The 20,976-nt window shown below is 33.8% G+C and overlaps 1 protein-coding gene across 4 annotated transcripts in view; it reads right to left on the bottom strand.

The window, feature by feature from the left end:
- The window catches only part of CEP57 (centrosomal protein 57), a 70,832-nt gene that overhangs the window by 21,083 nt on the left and 28,773 nt on the right, over window positions 1–20,976 (bottom strand). For all 4 annotated transcript variants that reach the window (XR_004233192.1, XR_004233191.1, XR_004233193.1 and 1 more), the window contains 4 exons: window positions 8,161–8,340; window positions 7,496–7,617; window positions 3,886–4,002; window positions 3,334–3,411 (listed from right to left, as the gene is read on the bottom strand). Coding sequence is in view for 1 of the 4 variants with exons in the window: in XM_003764297.4 (XP_003764345.3) it covers window positions 3,334–3,411; window positions 3,886–4,002; window positions 7,496–7,617; window positions 8,161–8,340 (497 nt within the window). In the remaining 3 variants the exon portion in view is untranslated. The remainder of the gene's footprint in view (window positions 1–3,333; window positions 3,412–3,885; window positions 4,003–7,495; window positions 7,618–8,160; window positions 8,341–20,976) is intronic.

Below are 20,976 nucleotides of genomic sequence, written 5' to 3'. Positions count from 1 at the left end.
AAAACAGGGTGTCAGTTTCTGCAAGATGGAAGATGAGAGAAGATGGCATATGCATGAACAGAGTTGGGATGAGGACTGGAATCAGGAACTCCCCTTTCAAAACCTACAAGGGCAAGTCACTTAACTTTTCACTATTACAGACAATTCCCTTGAGACAATATAAATTGCTGTCAGTGAAGAATATTTCCTGCTGCAATGAAATAAAAGTTAATAATTAAAATGGGGAGAGGATTCTGGGAAGATGGAAGTAGCAGTCAGAAAATTTCAAGCTCTCCAGATTTCCCCCACAAACAGAACAAATTTGTGCTTCAGGGTGAATACAGACTGGTGAAAGACAAAGAAAACTTAAAGCAGAACAGATTTGGGGACAACCTAGAAGACCTTAAGAAAGACCCCAGGCTAGGATTCAATCAGTGTGAAAGTATAAACATCTCCAGGCTAGCTCCATAGAAATAGCAGTAGAGAACCATAGGGGTAGTTGGATTTGGCTGATGTCTCAGCTTGAACAACAGAACTTTCACCTCCTGGATAGCAATTGAATAAGGGAAGACAGAGAACTACTGCTGATTAAAAATGCTAAGTCCAGCTGTGAAGCTTTTGGTTTGGGATTTCAAGTCAAAGGGGACAGCTGAAGTGACCTGCAGGTACTATCCTCTCACCCCAGGATTAGAGGTGTTTACACTAATAGTTATCATCATCATCATCAACAACAACAGCAACATAAACAGGCAAAAAAGAAAGAACCTAATCACAGAAACTTACTATGGGAATAGGGAAGACCAGGGTTCATCTTCAGAGGAGGACAATGAAGTTAAAAAAAACATCTTTTACCCCAAGAGTAATATTAAATGGCTACCTGCCTAGAAAGAATTTACAGATCTCAAAAAAAAAAAAAAAAAAAAAAAAAAAAAAAAAAAAAAAAAAAAAAACAAAAAAAAAAAAAAAAAAAAAAAAAAAAAAAAAAAAAAAAAAAAAAAAAAAAAAAAAAAAAAAAAAAAAAATTAAAGATCAAGTGAGATTGAGGAAAAACTGAAAAAAAAAATCCAATTAAAACAAGATTATGAAAAAAAAAACTAATTAGAAAAGGTCTTAAGAAAATAATTCTTTGAAAATCAGAATTGGGCAAGGGGAGGCTCAGTGAAATTACAATAACAAGAAATAACAAAACAGAATACAAAGAATGAAAAAATAGAACAGAATGTAAAACATTTTATAAGAAAAACAACAGGGCAGCTAGGTGGGCGGTGGATAGAACATCAGCCCTGAACTGAGGAGGACCTGAGTTCAAATTTGACCTCAGGCACTTAACACTTCTTAGCTGTGTGATCCTGAGCAAGTCACTTAACCCCAATTGCAGAAAGTGTGTATGTGTGTGTGAGAGAGAGTGAGAGAGAGAGATCTGAAGAAGAGAAAATAAAAGAACAATTAGATTAACTGGAAGCTGTGACCAAAAAAACCACTTAGACACAATAATGCAAGAAAATTCTATTAAGGGATAGAACACTAGAGGAAAATAGAGACAGGAAAGAAAAAAAATATCTACCAATCACCTCCTCAAAGAGGTGAAAAACACATAGGAATATTACTCAACAATTTCAAAACCCCTAGTTCAAAGAGAAAATTTTACAAGAAACAAATAAAACTAATTCAAATATTTTGGGGCTACAATTAGAATTGTACAGGACTTAGCAACCACAATAAAACATTGCAGGTCCTGGAATAATATATATTGGCAATTAAAAGAACTACGTCTGCAGCCAAAAATATCATATCCAGCAAAATATCTATAATACTAAAGCCAAAAAATGGGCATTCAAAGAACTTGCAAATTTTCAAGAACTTTGTCTCAATCACCCAAATTTAATATAAAATTTAACATACAAGAGTCAATATCAAAGATTAAATTTCAAGGAACGCAATATGGATGAATGAACTGTTTATGTACTGTGCACTGAAAGGTATATTACTTATTTAAGACTGACATTTGTAATTGGGTAGCTCAAAAGAAAAATTGGGGCAGAGCTGAATATGATCCCTCCCTGTTTAGACTTAGTTTTTCTTACTGTCAGAAAGGTGTTTTTTCTTTTGTAATGAGAAGGCAGGGATAGATGAGAGATATTTATGTGGGGAGGAGAAAGTGGAGCAGTGATCAACAATAGTAATGCCCTTTCAAAAATGACAAAAGTATGTATCTACAACATTTTTAAAAAAACACACGTAACTGAAGGATGCATGCACAAGTCAAGACTGCTTTCAAAGTAATACGTTGAATTTATTACACATTTAAAAACATCTGATGCTTTTTTATGTATAATCCTCTTTTGTGTTCTACTTGGCCATGTACATGGAAATACTTTTTTTGGTGTTTAATTTCAGAATCAATTTTTTTTTTAATAGGGTGAGGAAGAAAGAAAAAAAGTAAGCTACAAGTTTCACTTCCTAATTAGACTGCTTACTCCTTAGAAATCCAGGTGAAACCTAAGAGACATCAAAAAGTTGGCTGAGATGGATGAGACAGACTTCTCTTAGGGTCATATGATATCTCATGGCCAGCTTTCCTTTGCCCAGAGGTAGGCTATAGCCATGTTCTTAAGAAACTTGTCAGTAAACCACTTCTTTTAATATTTATAGTCTTATGAAGGAGGAAGAAAACATTCTAACAGGTCAGACAGCTGAGAACAGTAATTCCAATAAAGGTTGGAAGGTAGCCCAAGAATGGCTTTTGAAAATTCTTGAAAAACTTGAAAATGTTCTTAAAAATTGCTACTGAAAAAGAGCTTAAAATTTTTCAGCAACCATCAAGTATGTTGGAAAAGCTTGAAAGACTGAATGGCATGATTTCCTTAAAAAAAAAAAAAAAAAAAAAAAAGCCTAAAATGATGGTTACCTTGTTATCAATTAGTACATTTAAAGAGACAAACCCAAACAAGATTTTAGTTCAGTAAAAACTATTTATAAATACAAACCAAAGCAGTGTTTCCATATGGTTATTAAAGTTTGCCTACATCTTTATTTCATCGAATTACTGAAATTATAAATTAAAAAGCCAACTAATCATTCTTTATGGCCTAATTAGGCTAAATATCTGAATTCTGTACTCTCCCTTCTCTACATATAACTTTTCCACTATAATCCACATTGGGTTCTTCAAAGTATTATAAAAGTTCTAGCAATTACTTACAATACACCTTACTACAAGAGACAAACATCTTTTAGACAAGCTGTAGGTATTAATATTTAAAAGGTAAACGCTTTATTGTTTAGTTGTATACACACACAGACTCTTATGATTTTTAAACAAGAGTAGAATGTACTTTTTTAAAGTTTAGATACCTGGGCTGCTTTTTCCTGCATACGTTTTCTTTCCTGTTCTTCTTCACGGAGTTTTGATTCCAGTTCTTGCATTTTTTTCTAGTAATAAGTACAAAAGGATTAATAATGAAGCAAGAAATTGGATCTCCTCCACACTACCCATCAATTTATTTTTCTACTGGTGATGGATGGTTCTCTGCTTTGATCCTTCTAAATTCTTTATAATAGATGGCAGGTTAGATTATGAGAGTAACTTGTGATCAAGAAACAATTTTTCTTTGAATAAAGGTAAATAAGTGGGCTAATATAAAGTCACAACTGGGATCTTAGTATTATTGATAAAGAACAATAACCAAAAACCCCAAGGAAAACCTTGTTAAATATATTTTTAAAGTATAGAATTAAAAATATGTTTCTCCCAATAGTCTTAGAAAGCAAATCCCAAACTAGGGCAACAAAATTTCCTTCTGTTAAGATCCTTTATATCCCATTGGTTAAAGACCTCTATTTAGTAATACCCTTCTGTAAACAAGAAAATTTTGTCTAATGAATAATATAAAGTCATTTGCTCACCTCTGCAAGAGCCTGCATGGCAGTAAGTTTGTTATATTCCTGCTCAAGAATATCTAGCTTTTCAAGTTGGTTCTCAACATGCATTTGACCCTGTTGCTGGTCTCTCTCTATCAAATCCTGGAAAAGAATGTCCAGATGACAAAGTCATTTCTATGTCCTAACGAGTAAGCCGGAATGAACAGTGCCATGATATATCTTAAATGAATTATTTAACAAAAAATGGTATAGAACATATGCTTTCAAATAGTTTCTGTCTACATAAGTCAATAACTTAAGGACATTTTTGTTCTGATTATTTACCACTCTTCATATAACTATATATGAAAAAAATTAATCTCTTTTTCATTCTAGAGATTAGATCAATTCAATAAGTATTTACTGAATTCCTAGTATGAGAGGGGCACCATGCTAGGTGTTAGAAGTAAAAATACATGAGTGATGATAATCAGTGGTCTCAAGAACTTCACATTCTACTGAAAGTCAACATGTTTACGAAATCAGGCAAGTACTAATGACATAGGTGAATTAAGAAAGACTCAAGGTGGCAAATGAGGAGAGAGAATAATTCTCTTTTTTGTTGATTGTAAGGCAGTAAAGCAAAGGAATAGAAGGTGAAAAATAGTCTTAAGATGGGGTTTTTAAGAATCATATTCAAAAAGATTCTTGAATGTATAATTCATCTTATATAAATAGGCATTATTTTAAATATGATTTGGCAGTCAATGTGGCATAATGGAAAGAACTGGAAACACCAGTTATAGGTCTACTTACTCATCCTGTCTGAATTTCCTATGTATAACAAAAGGGACAGGCTTAGATAACTTTTCCCTTAACATTTTACATTAATTCTAATTAGAAGCCTTATAAAATATATTAAAATGTTGTCCTATCTTTTGCATTGAAATACTTTTATGACTTTCTATAGCAGTGTCAACATTCACAATACTCCCTAGTGTTGCCTGAACCAGATTAAAATGTAACTGTAAAATAGTTAACAAAATAAGCAAAAATAAAATAAAATACAAAAACATTACATTTTAAAACTAAGTCAAGCTGAGGCCTGCAGAGACTCTTATGTCCAGTTTAAAGACATTTTGAGTTTTATACTATTCCTCTACAGAGCTTTTAGAATAGCAGCTTTATCAATAATCTTGCTAATATATTAGGTTTCAAAAAACTAAATTACTCCATTCTTCAAGTTTCTTCCAGTGGCAACCTATATTACTTAATGAATTAAATCCAACCTCCTAAAACTAGTCTTAAATCCATTAGCCCTACTCCTTGTCTTTTCAACTTCATTTCTAAGTGTCCTCCACTAAACACTGTGATCAGAAACAGGTGTCACCTGTCAGCTCTGTAGTCTATTACATAGTTCCAGGGTGGTGACAACTGATCATAATTAGGGGGATTATGAGAGAGCTACCTGTATAAGAAGAAAGGAACTACAGAACTATATCAAAACTGTATCTATGTGGTTCTGAACCCAAAAGAAAAAAAAGAGACACATGATGAAGCAAGTTTATATGTGCAAAAAATGAAGTTTTGTAAAAATGTTTGTGAATCTGTTCCAGAAAGTTCCAAAACAACCTCCCAAATGTGAGATTAAAGAATTGTAAAAAAAAGGAAAAGTGGCTAAGTTCTCCTACACCTAACACTCTCCCAAACAAACCTCTCTAGTTGCTAGTGCATGCCAGCAGCCATGAAAACTTGTACTCTGCTAAGCCATATCATTATGCTGTTTTAAATTGTTTGGTATCACAAAAAGTGCTGCGATGAATATTTTGGTATATGTGGAATTTTTTTCCTACCAGCTAACATACTGCATATACATTGTGTGTATATACATTATTTTTGTATGTATATATCTATATATGTACACGCACACACACACATGCACGCACATATATTTATCAGCAATAACCAAACATATGGTCTGTATGTTCAATGGAGGCCTCTTCTGAGAGCAGGCTGAATCAGATTAAAATATAATTGAGGGATATTTAACAAAATAAATGAAAAAACAAAAAAAGATATTTCATTTTCAAATTAAGTCAATATAAAGCATACAAGTATCCTCATATACAACTTGGTGGTTGCCATTTCTATTTGAGCCTCACCATTGATCTAGGTGGTCAACATTATGATATTCTACAAAGAGGTCAAGAAGAATAGGAATTGAGCAAAGGCCACCAAAAGGGGTCATTAAGAAATTACTGGAGAATTTGGAAAGGGGAATTTGAGTTGAGTGATCAAGTCAAAAGAATTTGCAAAGGACTGAGAAACAAGTGAGAGAAGAGGCAAAAAATACAGACAGCTTAGGAGTTTGGTTTTTAATGAGAGGTTTATGTACAAAACATCCATCTATGCTTGAGGATCTGGTAGGAGAGGAGACACTTGAACGTGTTTTATAAACAGCAGGGAAGAAGTAACAGTGTCTTCAAGTTGGGAGGATGGAGAAATGATTGTGAGACATTCTAACTAAGGGATTAGGGGAAAACAAAGTAAATTTCAAGGCCAAACAATCTGTGGCATCCAGAAAATAGTATTGTTCTGCGAAGAAATAATTGCCTCTTCATTTGTAATGTCCCTCATACCATTCTATTCACTTAAAATATGTTTTCTTTCACCTCCCATAACATGAATTAACTATTCAAATTTTATCAAGATCATCTGCCTCTCCCCCCTCTGTGAAGTTATTATTCCCAGTCTCCCCCCCTCATCAAAATTCTTAGTTTTTGTCATATTTTATTAAAAATATTTATTACTTAAAACATTCATTTACATACTTAATATAAATTATTTATGGATGTTTTAGGTTCTATTGCCAGATTTTAATTTTAATAGCAAGAACCATTTCTTTATATATCCCTCAATATTTGAGCATTGGAAATGCTTAATAAATGTCCGTTATTAGTGCACTGAATAAAAGCCAATCTCTTTAGTCTGATTATCATAGTGTATTGGATAAAAATAAAATTTCTCAGTTAAACATTCAAGGGTCTCCATAAATCTAGTCCTAATCTATATTCCTCACAATCCCCAAATTAAACACAGTACTGTAACCAAAATAGTTTCTTCACTATTCCTGTAAAATGCCACACTCAATTCTGCCTTGATGTCTTTCTTATGAGATCCTTATATAGTCTTCTCAGTAGTGAAACTTACATTCTAACTTTTACTTCTACTTTTTTTTGCTAGCACATACAGATCCTTTTTTTCTTCCAAACTGGTAATGTTGCTTGCATTTCCAGCTTGCACTGAGAATAGTAATGCTCTTAAAAAATGCTCTTATATATTATGTGTTGCTACTCATTATTTACTTGTAACTTTTAAGAAGAATTTAATAAGCACTTAGCACAGTTTCTGTGCTAAGAGTTGAGATAGTTTTCATAACATCTGAAAATGTGTGATATGACTGTCCATAGCAGTCGTTTGCTGAATACATGAATATATGAAAACTAAAATGAAAATTTTCAAGTTCTCTTCCACTTTACTGCTACTGTTAAAAAAAAAAAAAGCAAGAATTTCACAATAATTCTCATTAAGGAAAAAAGATTAGTATTAATTACAAGTTAACAGTTGTACATTATGGAACAGCAGATGGTTCTACCTGTTTTTCCAAGACAGTTGTCCTCTCATTTTTTGCATGCTTTATCATGTCTCTCATGTATTCCAATTGTTTTTCTAAAAGATTACATTTACTTTCTGCAGCTAACAACTGGGATGTAAGTTCTAAAGGAAACAAAAGAAAATCTGGTTATTAGAAACAATTTAAATATTAGTAATGAAACTGGAGCTCCTATCACCTTAAATAATAAGAAGGTCCCCAAATGCTACTAGAAAGCTACTTCCAAATGACCTCAGGTCATTCTCTAAAATCCAGAGTTTATTAAACTTTTTCTACTTATAACTCTTTTTTTATTCATTACATTTTTACATGATCCCAGGCATTTAAAGATGTAAAACAAGCATAAGAATCAACACTTACAGATAATAAATCATAATTGCACAATTCCCATATTCAGTAATAAAGTCCCATAAAGTCATGAACTATAGTTGAAAAAATTGGGTGCTAATAAGGTAGCAACAGTTTTACAATGTTTGATAAATAAAATATACCTGGTTCCTTATAATTCCAGAATACTTAGATAAAACCAGATTACTAATAACTACTAAGGTTCTGTGGAACTTTGTCAAGGACTTTACAACAAACCCTTGAAATAAGGTTTCAAATTATGACCTGTGGTGTTCATTAAAATCTTAGTTCAACCAAACCTTGATTATGTCTTGACTCTTCATTCCTTGAGTTTTCCCTTTCTTGTATTTGTTCATCCAGCACTTTCTTGTATTCACTTGTTTCTCTCGACAAAGTTTTCACACTTTCTTCTGCTTGAATCCGTTCAAGTTCTAAACGTCGAATCTTCTCTTGAAGATTCTTCAGTGCTGAGAATATGGCTGTTAAATCAAAACATTTTGCCATTAGAAGATACTGATACATGTATCTGAAAGCAATGAACTCTTACAAGTATGGCTGATGTGTATTCAATAGAATAATCTTTGGGTAGAGTGATCTTTCAGCATTACTTTCAATTTCTATACAACTAGTGTCACATAGCATCTACCAATAGTGCTATTTCTCACACAATGAGCATTAACCAATACTAAAAAACACACACACACACACACACACACACACACACACACACACACACAAAAACAAAAACCATTTAAGGAACTAGATTCTAGCTGAACTTGTACTAGCCATTTTTACATAAAATTTCAAAGGAATTGAAAATTTTTTTTCAGATTATATAAAATTCTCACAGAGTATCTGTCACATGCTTCCTTTTGAAGATACTATTTGCATATATTGCCACCTCTTTGATGATGTCTTCCCTATTCACCTCAAATCAGAAATGATTGGTGAGGCAACTTAGCACAGAGTAAAGATAAAGAACACAATACTTTTCTACCTAACATGGATTTATGGAACCCGATGTCATATCTTAGCTCTGTTGCTTAATAGGTTAAATACAGACAATTCTCATTTATCCTAAATAGACCATTTCAGACTTCTATGTAAAATGATTTTTATGTAAAACTAATTTGCTTGCTGATGTGGGGAAGGGAAAGAGAAAAGGAAGAAGCTGGCACATAATTCAAAGAGACATACGGGCCATGGACAGAGAAATGAAAAGGAATGTGAGCTAAGGCCAATCATGAGGAGATCTGCCTAGCTGGAACTGAGAGGAAAGAACATATAGAAGGTAAGATACATGAAGAATATAGGCACAGATATAGAGCGGATGAACAACATGCTGACAGTGGGATCAAATATTAGGTACCTGAGAGCAAATGGCCATAAGATAGACATGGGGACCAGATATGCAGGTGGATATAAGAATGGGGCAAAGGTCTCCTTTTCTGGAATAGGAAGTCTCAAGTCAAGCCATCTCTATGTGCACCCATATAATATGAAGTTATGTAAATTGATAATTGTCTATATAACTGTAGACTAGTCATTGGATCTTTTGGGGATTAAATTCCTTAACTGCAGAATAAAAGGGAATGGACAACATAACTTCTGATATACTCTCTGCTCTAGACTGATGATTCATGATGACTCCAGAGAATTTTTGCATATGTTCATTCAACATACCTCATAATTCACTGTGTACAACATCTGCATATATCTTACCTATTTCACTTTTATTCAACTTTGTATTTGGCATGGTACCTTATGGGCACTAACTCCTGAATGAATGAATTAAAAATCTATTTTGGGAGTAGAAAAGCCTTGTCATCTTAGCATGGGAAGCATTGGATCTGGAATCAAGAGAACCTAAGCTCAATTCTTGGCTCAATTATTTATTAATTGTGTGGCAATAAGAAATTCACAATCTCTTGAGTCTTAAGAGGATCCTTGCTTGTAACATGAGTTACATTACATAGCCTTTAAATTTTATTTTTTTTAGCTTTAAATCCATGATTCTACATTGCTATGATAAGAACAACTTCTTTTCTGTCTAAAGTGGGCATTCAACACTTGGTTAAATGTAAGAAAGTGTTTCCTTGGTGTTGTTCATATCTTCTTAATAATGATATCCATCTTTTTTACAGAGTATGGAAAAGCCATCATTAAAAGATCTGTTTTCAAAATTTATTATTTTGAGAAGTAGAGATATAAGGGAATGAATTTTCTTTAATTAGGCTACAAATTTGGTTTTTCAATAAATCCTATTGAAGAATTTAGTAGTTTTACATAAATCAGATATTTTCTAAACTGCAAATGAGGAAGCTAGCAGATCTTGTAGCAATCAATGGTCCAGTCCTATAAATTACAAAAGCAGAATAATTGATAATATAGTTGCCTGACTGTAGGTACAAAAGAAAAGGGCCAGTCAAATTATCAATTCATTTGGTCATCTTATTTTGACAAAATGAATAGCATATTCAAAGAATTTCAGTATCTGAGGGGCAGAGCAAGGGAGTCAAAGACAGGGACTGAGTTCCCAAATTCCCCTCAAAATAACTTTAAATAATACCTCAAAAAGAATTTTGCAGAAGCAGAATCCCCAAAAGAACAGGGTAAAACAATTTTTCTAGGCTAAGACAACTTAGAAAGTCAGCAGAAACAGTCTGCCTGACTGGGATGAGATTACAACCCAAATTCAAGCAACATCTCAGGAAGCCAACAGAAGACAACCTTTCAGCTAATCAGTAAGAAAATTTGAGGGCACCTCTGAATCAACAGCGCTACTAGACTCTCGCCACAGATAGTACAAGATTTGGACAACTGATCAGAAGATTACAATAGTTCCCTTGGCTGGCACTGGGGGGTAAGACTCTATTGCACACTATCCATACAAGGATCTGGAGCATGGTTTCAAGAAGAAGAGGAGCATGAGTACATCAGAACTTGTGGCCAGAAGAGAGTAAGGACCCTGGTAATAGTTCCTGGGCAAGAGAGTCCTTGTAGTTGGCTTGCAGACCTGAACAGTAAACACAACTCTACTCAGATCATACCAACTTGTAAGAACTAAAAACTTACAGAACCCCAGAACTATCTATGAAAATAGCTGCACTTGAGGGCAGTGTATCCTCTGAATACAGCAGCAGAGATCTGACATAAAGTAAATAGCCTGGAAAAATAAATCAACAACAAACTGGTCATAGAAAGTATTATGGTGACATGGAAAATCAAAATAAACACAGAAGACAACAAAATCAAAACTACAATATCCAAAGTCTCAAAGAAAAATGTGGATTAGTCAAACTTGAAAATGTATTCTTAGATGAACTAAGGAAGAATTTAAAAAAGCAAATGAGGGGGGAAAACGGGATAAGAAATAACAGCGATGCAAGAAAATCATGGAAAAAAAAAGTGTCAAGAGGCAGCTACCATGGTGCAATGGATCAAGCACCAGCCCTTTAGTCAGGAGGACCAGAGTTCAAATGTGGACTCAGACACTTAATACTTCCTTGGCTATCTGACCCTGGGGAAGCCACTTAACCCTAACTGCCTCAGGGAAAAAAAAAAAAAAGAGTCAACAACTTGGAAAGAAGGAACGAAAAAATACTGAAGAAATGATACCTTAAAAAAATAGAATAGGCTAATAAATAGCAAAAGAGGCACAAATGTCACCAAACTGGAAAAATCCTTAAAAAGCAGAAATGGTCAAATGGAAAAAAATATACAAAACTTCATTGAAAAAAAAAATACTCCTTTAAAAGCAGAATTTGCACAAACTCAATAAACAAAATAATTCCTAAAAAATTAGAATTAGAAGTTAATGATTTCACAAGATATCACAAAACAATAGTCAAAATAATTCCAGAAAAAAAAAATTGAATGATTATTGGACTACCAAAAAGCTGTGATCAAAAAAGAGCCTAGACATCACCTTTTAAGATATCCAGGAAAAGTGCCTTAATAACTTAGAACCAGAGGATAAAATAAAAACTGAAACAATTCCTCGATCACTTTTTTAAAGAGATTCCCCCCCAAGTGAAAACTACAAAGGAAAATTACAGCCAAATTCCAGAGCTCACTGGTCAAGGAGAATGCAACCAGAAACAAACATATCAAGTATTACGGAGTCATTGTCAGGATAACACAAGATTTAGCAACTTCTACATTAAAGGACTAGTGGGCTTAGAATAGGATATTCTGGAGGGCAAAGGAGGAGCAAGGATTAAAACTAAGAATTGCCTACCCAGCAAAATCAAGTATAATCCTTCAGGGGGAAAAAATAGATATCCAACAAAATAGAGGATTTTGAAATATGCCTGCTGAAAAGACCAGAGATGAATGGAAAATGTGCCTTTCAAATGCAAGACTCAGGAGAAGCATAAAAAGATAAATAGCTAGGGGACATCATAAGGGAGTCAATAAAGTTAAACTGTTTACATTTTTATATGAGGGAGTACACACATAATTCCTAAAAATTTTAATCATTATTAGGGTGTGAGGAGACATAGGGCAAGGGTATAAGTTGACAATGACAGGATAATACAAAAACAAATAAAATTAAGGGATGAGAAAGAGAAATGCATTGGAAAAAGGAGAAAGGAAGAGGTAATGGGGTAAATTATTTTGCATAAAAGAAGCATGAAAACGTTTACATGGAAAAGGAAGATGGGGAAGGAAGGGAAACTTACTCTCATTGAAATTAGCTCAAAGAGGGAGTAACATACATACAAGATTAATGCTCTAGATCAGTGGTTCTCAAAGTGTGGTGCAGTGAATCCTGGAGGGTTTCTGAAATCCTTTCAGAGGGTCTACAAATTCAAAATTAGGTTTTTTTTCTTCTATTTATGATAAATATCTATTATGTAACCCATATAAACAAAAACTCTTTGGACATATTCTCAATAGTTGTTAATATTGTAAAGATACTGAGAAAAAGAGTTTGAGAACCACTGCTCTATCTAGATGCTTCCTTTTTAAAAGTCAAGGATTATTTACCTACCTTATTTGTGAACTCTTTGAAATTTGTATTCCTAAGTTATAGAGTATAAATCAGCCTATGTTTACTACTATCACAAATTTCAAGCTGATAACATTAATAACTTCTTTTGCAAGCTTCTTCCACTTATTTTCCCTGATTGTATTCAGTTCCATGATAGTAATTTCCCTGATAATTTCTCTATTTCTCAAGGATCTAAAATATATTAGCTGCTTTAGTCACAATTATTATTACATCTATCAGTTTTGTCATATGTATCAAGAACCTGTCATTAATTTCCTTCAACTGGCTCTAAGACCATACTTACACTACATTACTTATTTCTCCATCCTCTAATCTTTAAGTCAAATGTCCATCATATTTTCCTGCTCAGGTCCAAGGATTTTCACACAGTTGAATATCTTCTTGAAGTGCAGCACTACTTCACTACCCCTTCCTGTATGATTTGTGGCTGTTTTGAACCTTTATTGTTATATATCAGTCATGAGTCACATCTCAAGTCTCTATGAGGTCAAATTTACCTCACAACATTAAGACTAATAGATCGCTCTATTATCCATATATAGACATTTGAAAGCAAGTGTATCATTTTTAAATAGCTCTGATAGTTTGCAGCATAATAAACATTCTTTTTTTAATTAAAAGCTTTTTATTTTCAAAACATATGCATGGATAACTCTTCAACATTAAACTTTGCAAAATCTTGTGTAACCAATTTTTTCCCTCCTCCCCTAGAGAGCAAATAATCCAATACTATGTTAAACATATCAATACATGCATACATATTTATACAATTATCTTGCTCCACAAGAAAAATTAAATCAAAAAGGAAAAAAGAGAGAAAGAAAATAAAATGCAAGCAAACAACAACAAAAAGAGTGAAAATGCTATGTTGTGATCTACACTCAGTCCCTTCAGTTTCCTCTCTGGGTGCAGATAGCTCTCTTTATCACAAGATCTTTAGAACTGGCCTAAATCATCTCATTGTTGAAAAGAGCCATGATCATTGTGTAATCTATAAACATTCTTTCAGTTAGATACACTTTTTTTTTTTTTTTTTGGTGAGGCAATTGGGATTAAGTGACTTGCCCAATTTATAGCTAATAATTTGCCTGAGGCTGGATTTGAACTCGGTTCTTCTTAAGTCTAGAGTCAATACCCTATCCACTGTGCCACCTAGCTGCTCCAATATATTTTCTGAAGAAGTGACATTCCTTCACTTCCATATCTTATGCCACTGCCTAAGAAAGCCATTCCCATTTTCTACAACCATATTCTTAGCCAGTTGTTCACTGCTCATTCTTTTCTAAAATACCTAGCTTTATCAGTCAGCAGTGATGAAACAAACACCAGCTATTCCTCTAAAACCTTTGGTTTCCTGCCAATGTCTTCATATTCCCTAGATATTTTTTTCAAGCTCCTTCTGATATCGTAGCTTATTCTTAAATTAATTATCTTTAGTTAGCAGTCCTCAGGTTTACAAATTTGTGAATGTCACTAGAATGTATGCTAGGGGAAGCCAGTAAACCTTCTAATCATCTAGATCAGGTGGACACATATCAATCAGCACTATTAGTCTACCATTACAGTACCATCTGTGCCATCTGTAGATTCCCCCTTAAATTTTGTGGAATATGTGAAGCTATTTCTTCCTCAGAAGGCCCAGGCATAGATGAGAAGAGTCTAGTATTTAATACATGACCATATTATACTTATTAGATAACTAAAGTCTTTCCGTCTCTAAACTTCTATGATTCATTCTTTTCTGTAAGAGCTCATAGTCCTACCATTTAATAATCAGTTCTAGAATTTTGCCAAGGTATCAAGAGATCAAGCTCACTAGGAGATTCTGATGAACAGAGAAAAGCGAATAACATTCCCTCCCCTTCAAGGAATCTACAGTCTAATGGGGGAAATAACATATATAAACAACTAAGCATATACAAGATTGCTGTTATTTGTCCTTTATCCTTGAAGAGGACCGTGACATCAGGGAAGTGATGCCATGACATACAAGTGAATTGGATTTAATTGAATGTGAGCATGCAAAGCCACCAACCTCACTTTCTCCTTCTCATAGGAGTCCATACATGAGGGGAAGAGGGTCTGCATGCAGTAGAGAAGAGAAAGGAATGTATACCAAAGATATAACTGTGCAATCAACAGGACTAGGTAACTGATTGGATATGGAGGAGAAGTGAGGCAAACTCCTCACTAAGCCTGATAAAACTGGGAAGATGGTATCTTTAATATCCTTAATAGTAATTGGGAAATTAATAAGTAATTGGGAGGGAGAAGAGGGTTGAGGAAAAAGATACTGAATTATTATTGTAATGTAAAATTTAATATGAATACTCCATATACTGGGAGAATAATTTTAATTAGACATTTTTCTTTAATTTCAACTAGACATGTTCTGGTCATTCCTGAGCTTCACTACTCTTAGTTGTGTTCGTTCTATTTTGTCATAACTGAAAGTCAACCTCTTTAGAATTATCTGATTCTACCATATTACCTGGTCGTAGGCGGCAGAATAATTTCTTGCTGTTCTTATCACAGATTTTAAAGACTCGTTTGTTGTCTGAGGTATTTTTCTAAAGTCTTTATTATTCTTTCTAAGATCATTCCTATAAAGATCACTTTTTTTGCCTTCTTTGTCTAAGTTGTTCATCGTTTTACCTTTTTATAATAAGACATTATTCAGTATAGGTCAGTATTAATTGAGAGAGCATTATTACATATGCTGCAGTCACTTAGTATTTGGATCTAGAAGTTGCAAGGAAGAGAAAATCTGTGAATCAAACGAACTCACTGAAAAAGGAAGGAAAATATCCTGATGCTTGACAGAGCTTTAAGAACTTGGACTTGGTAATAAATATAAATGATGTGAAACTCAAGAAAGTAGGGGTTGCTGAGTGATAGAGGTAAAGAGTTTAGAAGTGGCAATAGGGATAGAGAATACCAAATTTTGCACCATAAGCAGGGACTGGTGATGATTTTAAAGAGAGATATGAAGGAAAACAGTATAACCAGTACTAAAAAATACAATGACATCAAGGGAGAGCCAGGGTCTCAATAAATGCAACAAGAAGGAAGGAAAAAAATCATCTTATAAGGCAGAAAACATAAGTTTAAAGTAACCATTCCTATCATCCTTTAATACCAAGTTAACACTCTATGATAATGTCTTCTTTTAAAACAAAATGAACAGCAATCACTAATGTAAGATAATGATGTACTGACTTTAAAACTATGCAACAAAGGAAATTAACTGTAAGGTATGTTTACTGATGATTAAAAGCATTTGTAGATCATTAAATATTTGTAAGAATTTAAAGAACAATTTAATTTTCTCTTTCCTCTGACATCAGTAATAGTTTCTAAGCATAAACATATTTAAGAAATTAATGTTTCAAAAGATATTATAGTTTTAAAACTCAGTAAGAATAATAACCAGAATAATAATATCCAATATTATTCATTATTATCCAATAAGAATAATAACCAGAAGTTATCAACAGAATAAGCTTTCTGAAGCAAGACCACAGCTGTCAATTTTCTTCTTCTTAAAAAAAAAAAAATAATAAAATGTGGGACCAAAAGCTAAAACTTTGAATCAAAATGGTTTGTCTTGAAAATGGCTACATTTTGGAGCAGCTAGGTGGCATAATGGATAGAGCATCTGCCCTGAATTCAGGAGGAAAGGAGTCCAAATCTGGTCTCAAACACTTAACACTTCCTAGCTATGTAAGTAACTTAACCCCAATTGGAAATCACAACCCCAATTGGGAGGGAAGGAAGGAGGGAGAAAGTAAGGGAGGGACGAAAGAAGGAAGTCAAAAAATAAGCACGCATTTAGGATTAAGTTTATGGAAAAATTCTGGAATTATATTTTTTAAAGTGACTAAAATGTCCAATTTCTTAGACCCAGAGATCCCACCACTAGGCAAATAGAGATTCAAGATTTCAATCAGAGTAGCAGAATAGCAAGCGTGACTTTTTTTTACATGTGACAGAAAAGAAACAGAAAACCATGAAATCTATATTGAGAACCATGGGAAGATTAATGAACCCCCAATATACAAAAGAACGATAAAAACAATAAATTAAAAGAATAAAAAAACACTAACTTTAATTTTAAATAACTTATTAATCTTTTGTTTTAATATCATCCATATGTCCTAATATATTTATCTTATAGGAACCATTCTTCACAGTAAATCTTCATAGGAGGTTGGGAAGAAGCCATTTATAAAATTGGCTCTAAAGAGATGAGAGAAAAATCTACTTCCCTTTTTTTCTTTGAAAGTCATAGGAGACTTTGAGTTTGAAATACTTAAACTATTGTCACACTTTGTTGATATATTTAGTTTTGCTGAACTATTCTCCACCATTCCCATTACCCCTGTCCAATTCTCCATTTCACAGGATGGTTCACCGGGTTAAAGGTTAAGAGACACACACATATGTGCACACGTATATGGAAATAAAAGTGATATAAACAAAAAGATAGCAATAAAAAAATTTAAAATTTAAATTTTAAAACAAATTCTAGAGTATATAAAATCTCTTTGTATCATAAACCAAACATTAAAGATCACCTAAGACCAAGTCTCTCAGTGATAGATTTCTAACCAATTCTCTATCTAAAATTCCCTCTACAATAGCCTATCTCCCAGTCCTATTTTTCTTCTATCCCATTTTCTTTCCTCCATTGCTCTAGTGTCTGACATTGAAATAGGTTTTTTTTCCTTAATAACCTTCTACTTGAAAAATCTCCTTTTTACAGTAGTAGAAAATCGAAGTCCCTTCAAACATCTCTCCTTCCCTAATATAACCTTCAATTTCAGCCTATTACCTCTTTTGCTAACAAACATACCGAGATCTCCATACTTAAAACACATGCAGCACTTGACTTTGGCCATCCTTTCAAGACATCATATTCTATAGGACAATAATATATACAATGATAAAGCTGTGCAGTGATCCAACTATTTTAAGAAACAATTCAGAATTATAGTAAGTGAATTAAAAACAGGAATATATTACAAGAATGTTAAAAATAGAACGTATTGGGGCAGCTAGGTGGCACAGTAGATAGAGCACCAGCCCTGAAATCAGGAGGAACTGAGTTCAAATCTGGGTTCAGACACTTAATACTTTACACTTCCTAGCTGTGTGACCCTGGGCAAGTCATTTAACCCCAATTGCCTGGGAGGGAGTGGTGGTGGAGAAAGGATCCCAAATATTATAACAAAAAGGGCATAGATGAACTTTTTGGGGTAGCACACAAATAGATATCTATCAATTAGGAAGTGCCTAAACAAATAGTGATACATTAATAAAACAAAATATCCTGTGCTATAAGAAACAATGAATTCAGAAAAACATTAAAACATATGAACTGATGAAAAATGAACCTGAACTAGAAAAACAATATACATGATGACAAGAACCATATAAATGGAAAGAAAAAAATAAAATAAAAACAAAAACAAAACTGATAACTTTAATTTGTATATATGTAATTCTAATGACCAAGCTTGGCCTTAAAAAGAGATAAAGAAGGGATGGAGCCAAGATGCCAAAGAAACCAAAAAGTTCCTGAACTCTCCACTCTCCCCAGTTTCCAAGTTAGATCAAGACTAAAAGAATTCTTGTGGGACAGAATCCATAAACAGTGAAACAACTTTCTAGTACAAGATAACTTAGAAGGACTTCGTGAAAGGTCTGTTTCATTTTGGTAAAAGGGGAGCACAACCCAGCACAGGTAGTGCCTAAGAAAGCCAGCGGAAGGCTCCTAGACACAACATAGATCAGCAACAGAGGCCCCACAGTTCTGGTTCAACAACCCAGCAGCACAGCTACACAGCTGTGAGAACGCCAGCCCCAGAAGCCAGGACAAAACTACCATTACTAGGATGGGTCAACACAGAAGACTGGGCAAGCCACCAGCCCCAGAGATCCTGGAGCAGAAAGCCAGTGACAAGGTCCCTAGCTTTCAGTGCAGGTAGGTTGGGACAGTGGCCCCTCTACCCCTGGATCACAGTTCAACTTTTACTTACTATCTATTTAATAAGAGCTTTTTATTTTCAAAACATATACAAAGCTACTTTTCAACCTTAGTCCAAAAGCTTGTGTTTCAAATTTTTCTCCCCATCCCCTCTCCTAGACAGAAATAATCCAATATGTTAAACATGTGCAATTATTCTTCTATGTATATTTCCACACTTTTCTTGCTGCAAAAGAAAAGCTGGTTCGATAGGGGAAAAATGAGAAAGAATAAAACAAGCAAACAAACAAGCACAAAAAACGTAAAAATGCTATGTTGTGATCTACATACAGTCCCCATAGTCGTCTCTCCACAAGACCATTGGAACAAGCCTAAATCATGTCATTAAGCGTTGTATAATCATCTTGTTGCCAAGTACAGTGAATTCCTGTTTTGCTCATTTCACTTGGCATCAGTTCATGTAAGTCTCTCCAGGCCTCTCAAAAATTACTCTGCTGATCATTTCTTACAAAACAATAATATTCCTTAACATTCATATACAATAATTTACTCAGCCATTTCCCAACTGATGGGCATCCACTCAGTTTCCAGGTTCTTGCTATCACAAAAAGGGCTGCCACAAACATTTTTGCACATGTGGATCCCTTTCCCTCCATTATGATCTCTTTGGGATACAGACCCAATACAAACACTGCTGGATCAAAGAGTATGCACAGTCCGATAGCCCTTGAGGAATAGTTTGAAATTGCTCTCAAGAATGGTTGGTTAACTTCAAAATTCCACCAATAATATATTAGTATCCCAGTTTTCCCACATACCCTTCAACATTCATCATTACCTTTTCCTGTCATTTTAGCCAATCTGAGATATGCAGTAGTATCTCAGAGTTGTTTTAATTTGCATTTCTTTGATCAATAGTGATGTAGAGTACCTTTTCATATGACTAGAAATGTTTTCAATTTCTTCATCTGAAAATTGTCTGTTCATATCTTATGACCATTTAACAATTGGAGAATGACTTGAATTCTTAAGAATTTGAATCAATTCTCCATGTATTTAGAAATGAGGACTTTATCACAACTCTTGGATGTAAAATTTTTTCCCTAATTTACTACTTCCTTTCTAATCTAGTGTGCATTGATTTTGTCTATGCAAAACCTTTTTAACTTAATCAAATTATCCATTTTATATTCCACAATGTATTCCAGTTCTTTGGCCACAAATTTATTCCTTCTCCACAAATCTGAGAAGTAAACTATCCTTTGTTCTTCTAATTTGTTTATAACAACATATTTTGATCTTATCTTTGTATAGGGTTTTAAGTGTGGGTTAATGCCTGGCTTGGGCCATACTAATTTCCAATTTTCCCAGCAATTTTTGTCGCATAGTGAGTTCTAATCTCAGAAGCCGGGGTCTTTGGGTTTATCAAACACTAGATTGCTATAGTCATTACTGTGTCTTGTTAAAGATCTAACCTATTCCACTGATTGGCTACTGTTTTTTAGTCAGTACCAAATGGTTTTGATGAGTGTTGCTTTTATTACGGCAGTTAGGCCACCTTGACTTGCATTTTTTTTTTCATTAATTCTCTTGAAATTCCTCACCCTTTGTTCTTCCAGATGAACTTTGTTAATATTTTTTCTAGCTCTGTAAAATAATTTCTTGGGAGTTTGTTTGGTATGGCACTGAATAAGTAGACTAATTTAGATATTATATTAGCTCAGCCCTCCCAAGAGCACTTGATATTTTTCCAATTAATTAGATCTGATTTTATTTGTGTGTAAAGTGTTTTATAACTGTGTTTCATATAGTTCCTGACTTTGCCTTAGTGGGTAGCCTCTCAAATATATTATCTATACTTTTTTTCAGACTTGCATTTTATTTTATTTTTTTTGAGTGATATAAATATATATTTTTTATTATAACTTTTTATTGATAGAACATATGCCTGGGTAATTTTTTACAACATTATCCCTTGCACTCACTTCTTTTGCAACTTTTCCCTTCCCTCCCTCCACCCCTTCCCCTAGATAGCAAGCAGTCTTATACATGTTGAATGTGTCACCGTATAGCCTAGATACAATATATGTGTGCAGAACCGAACAGTTC

This window comes from Sarcophilus harrisii, chromosome 3, assembly GCF_902635505.1.
Source record: "Sarcophilus harrisii chromosome 3, mSarHar1.11, whole genome shotgun sequence".
Classification (NCBI taxonomy): domain Eukaryota; kingdom Metazoa; phylum Chordata; class Mammalia; order Dasyuromorphia; family Dasyuridae; genus Sarcophilus; species Sarcophilus harrisii.
This window is presented reverse-complemented; position numbering and strand designations above follow the sequence as displayed.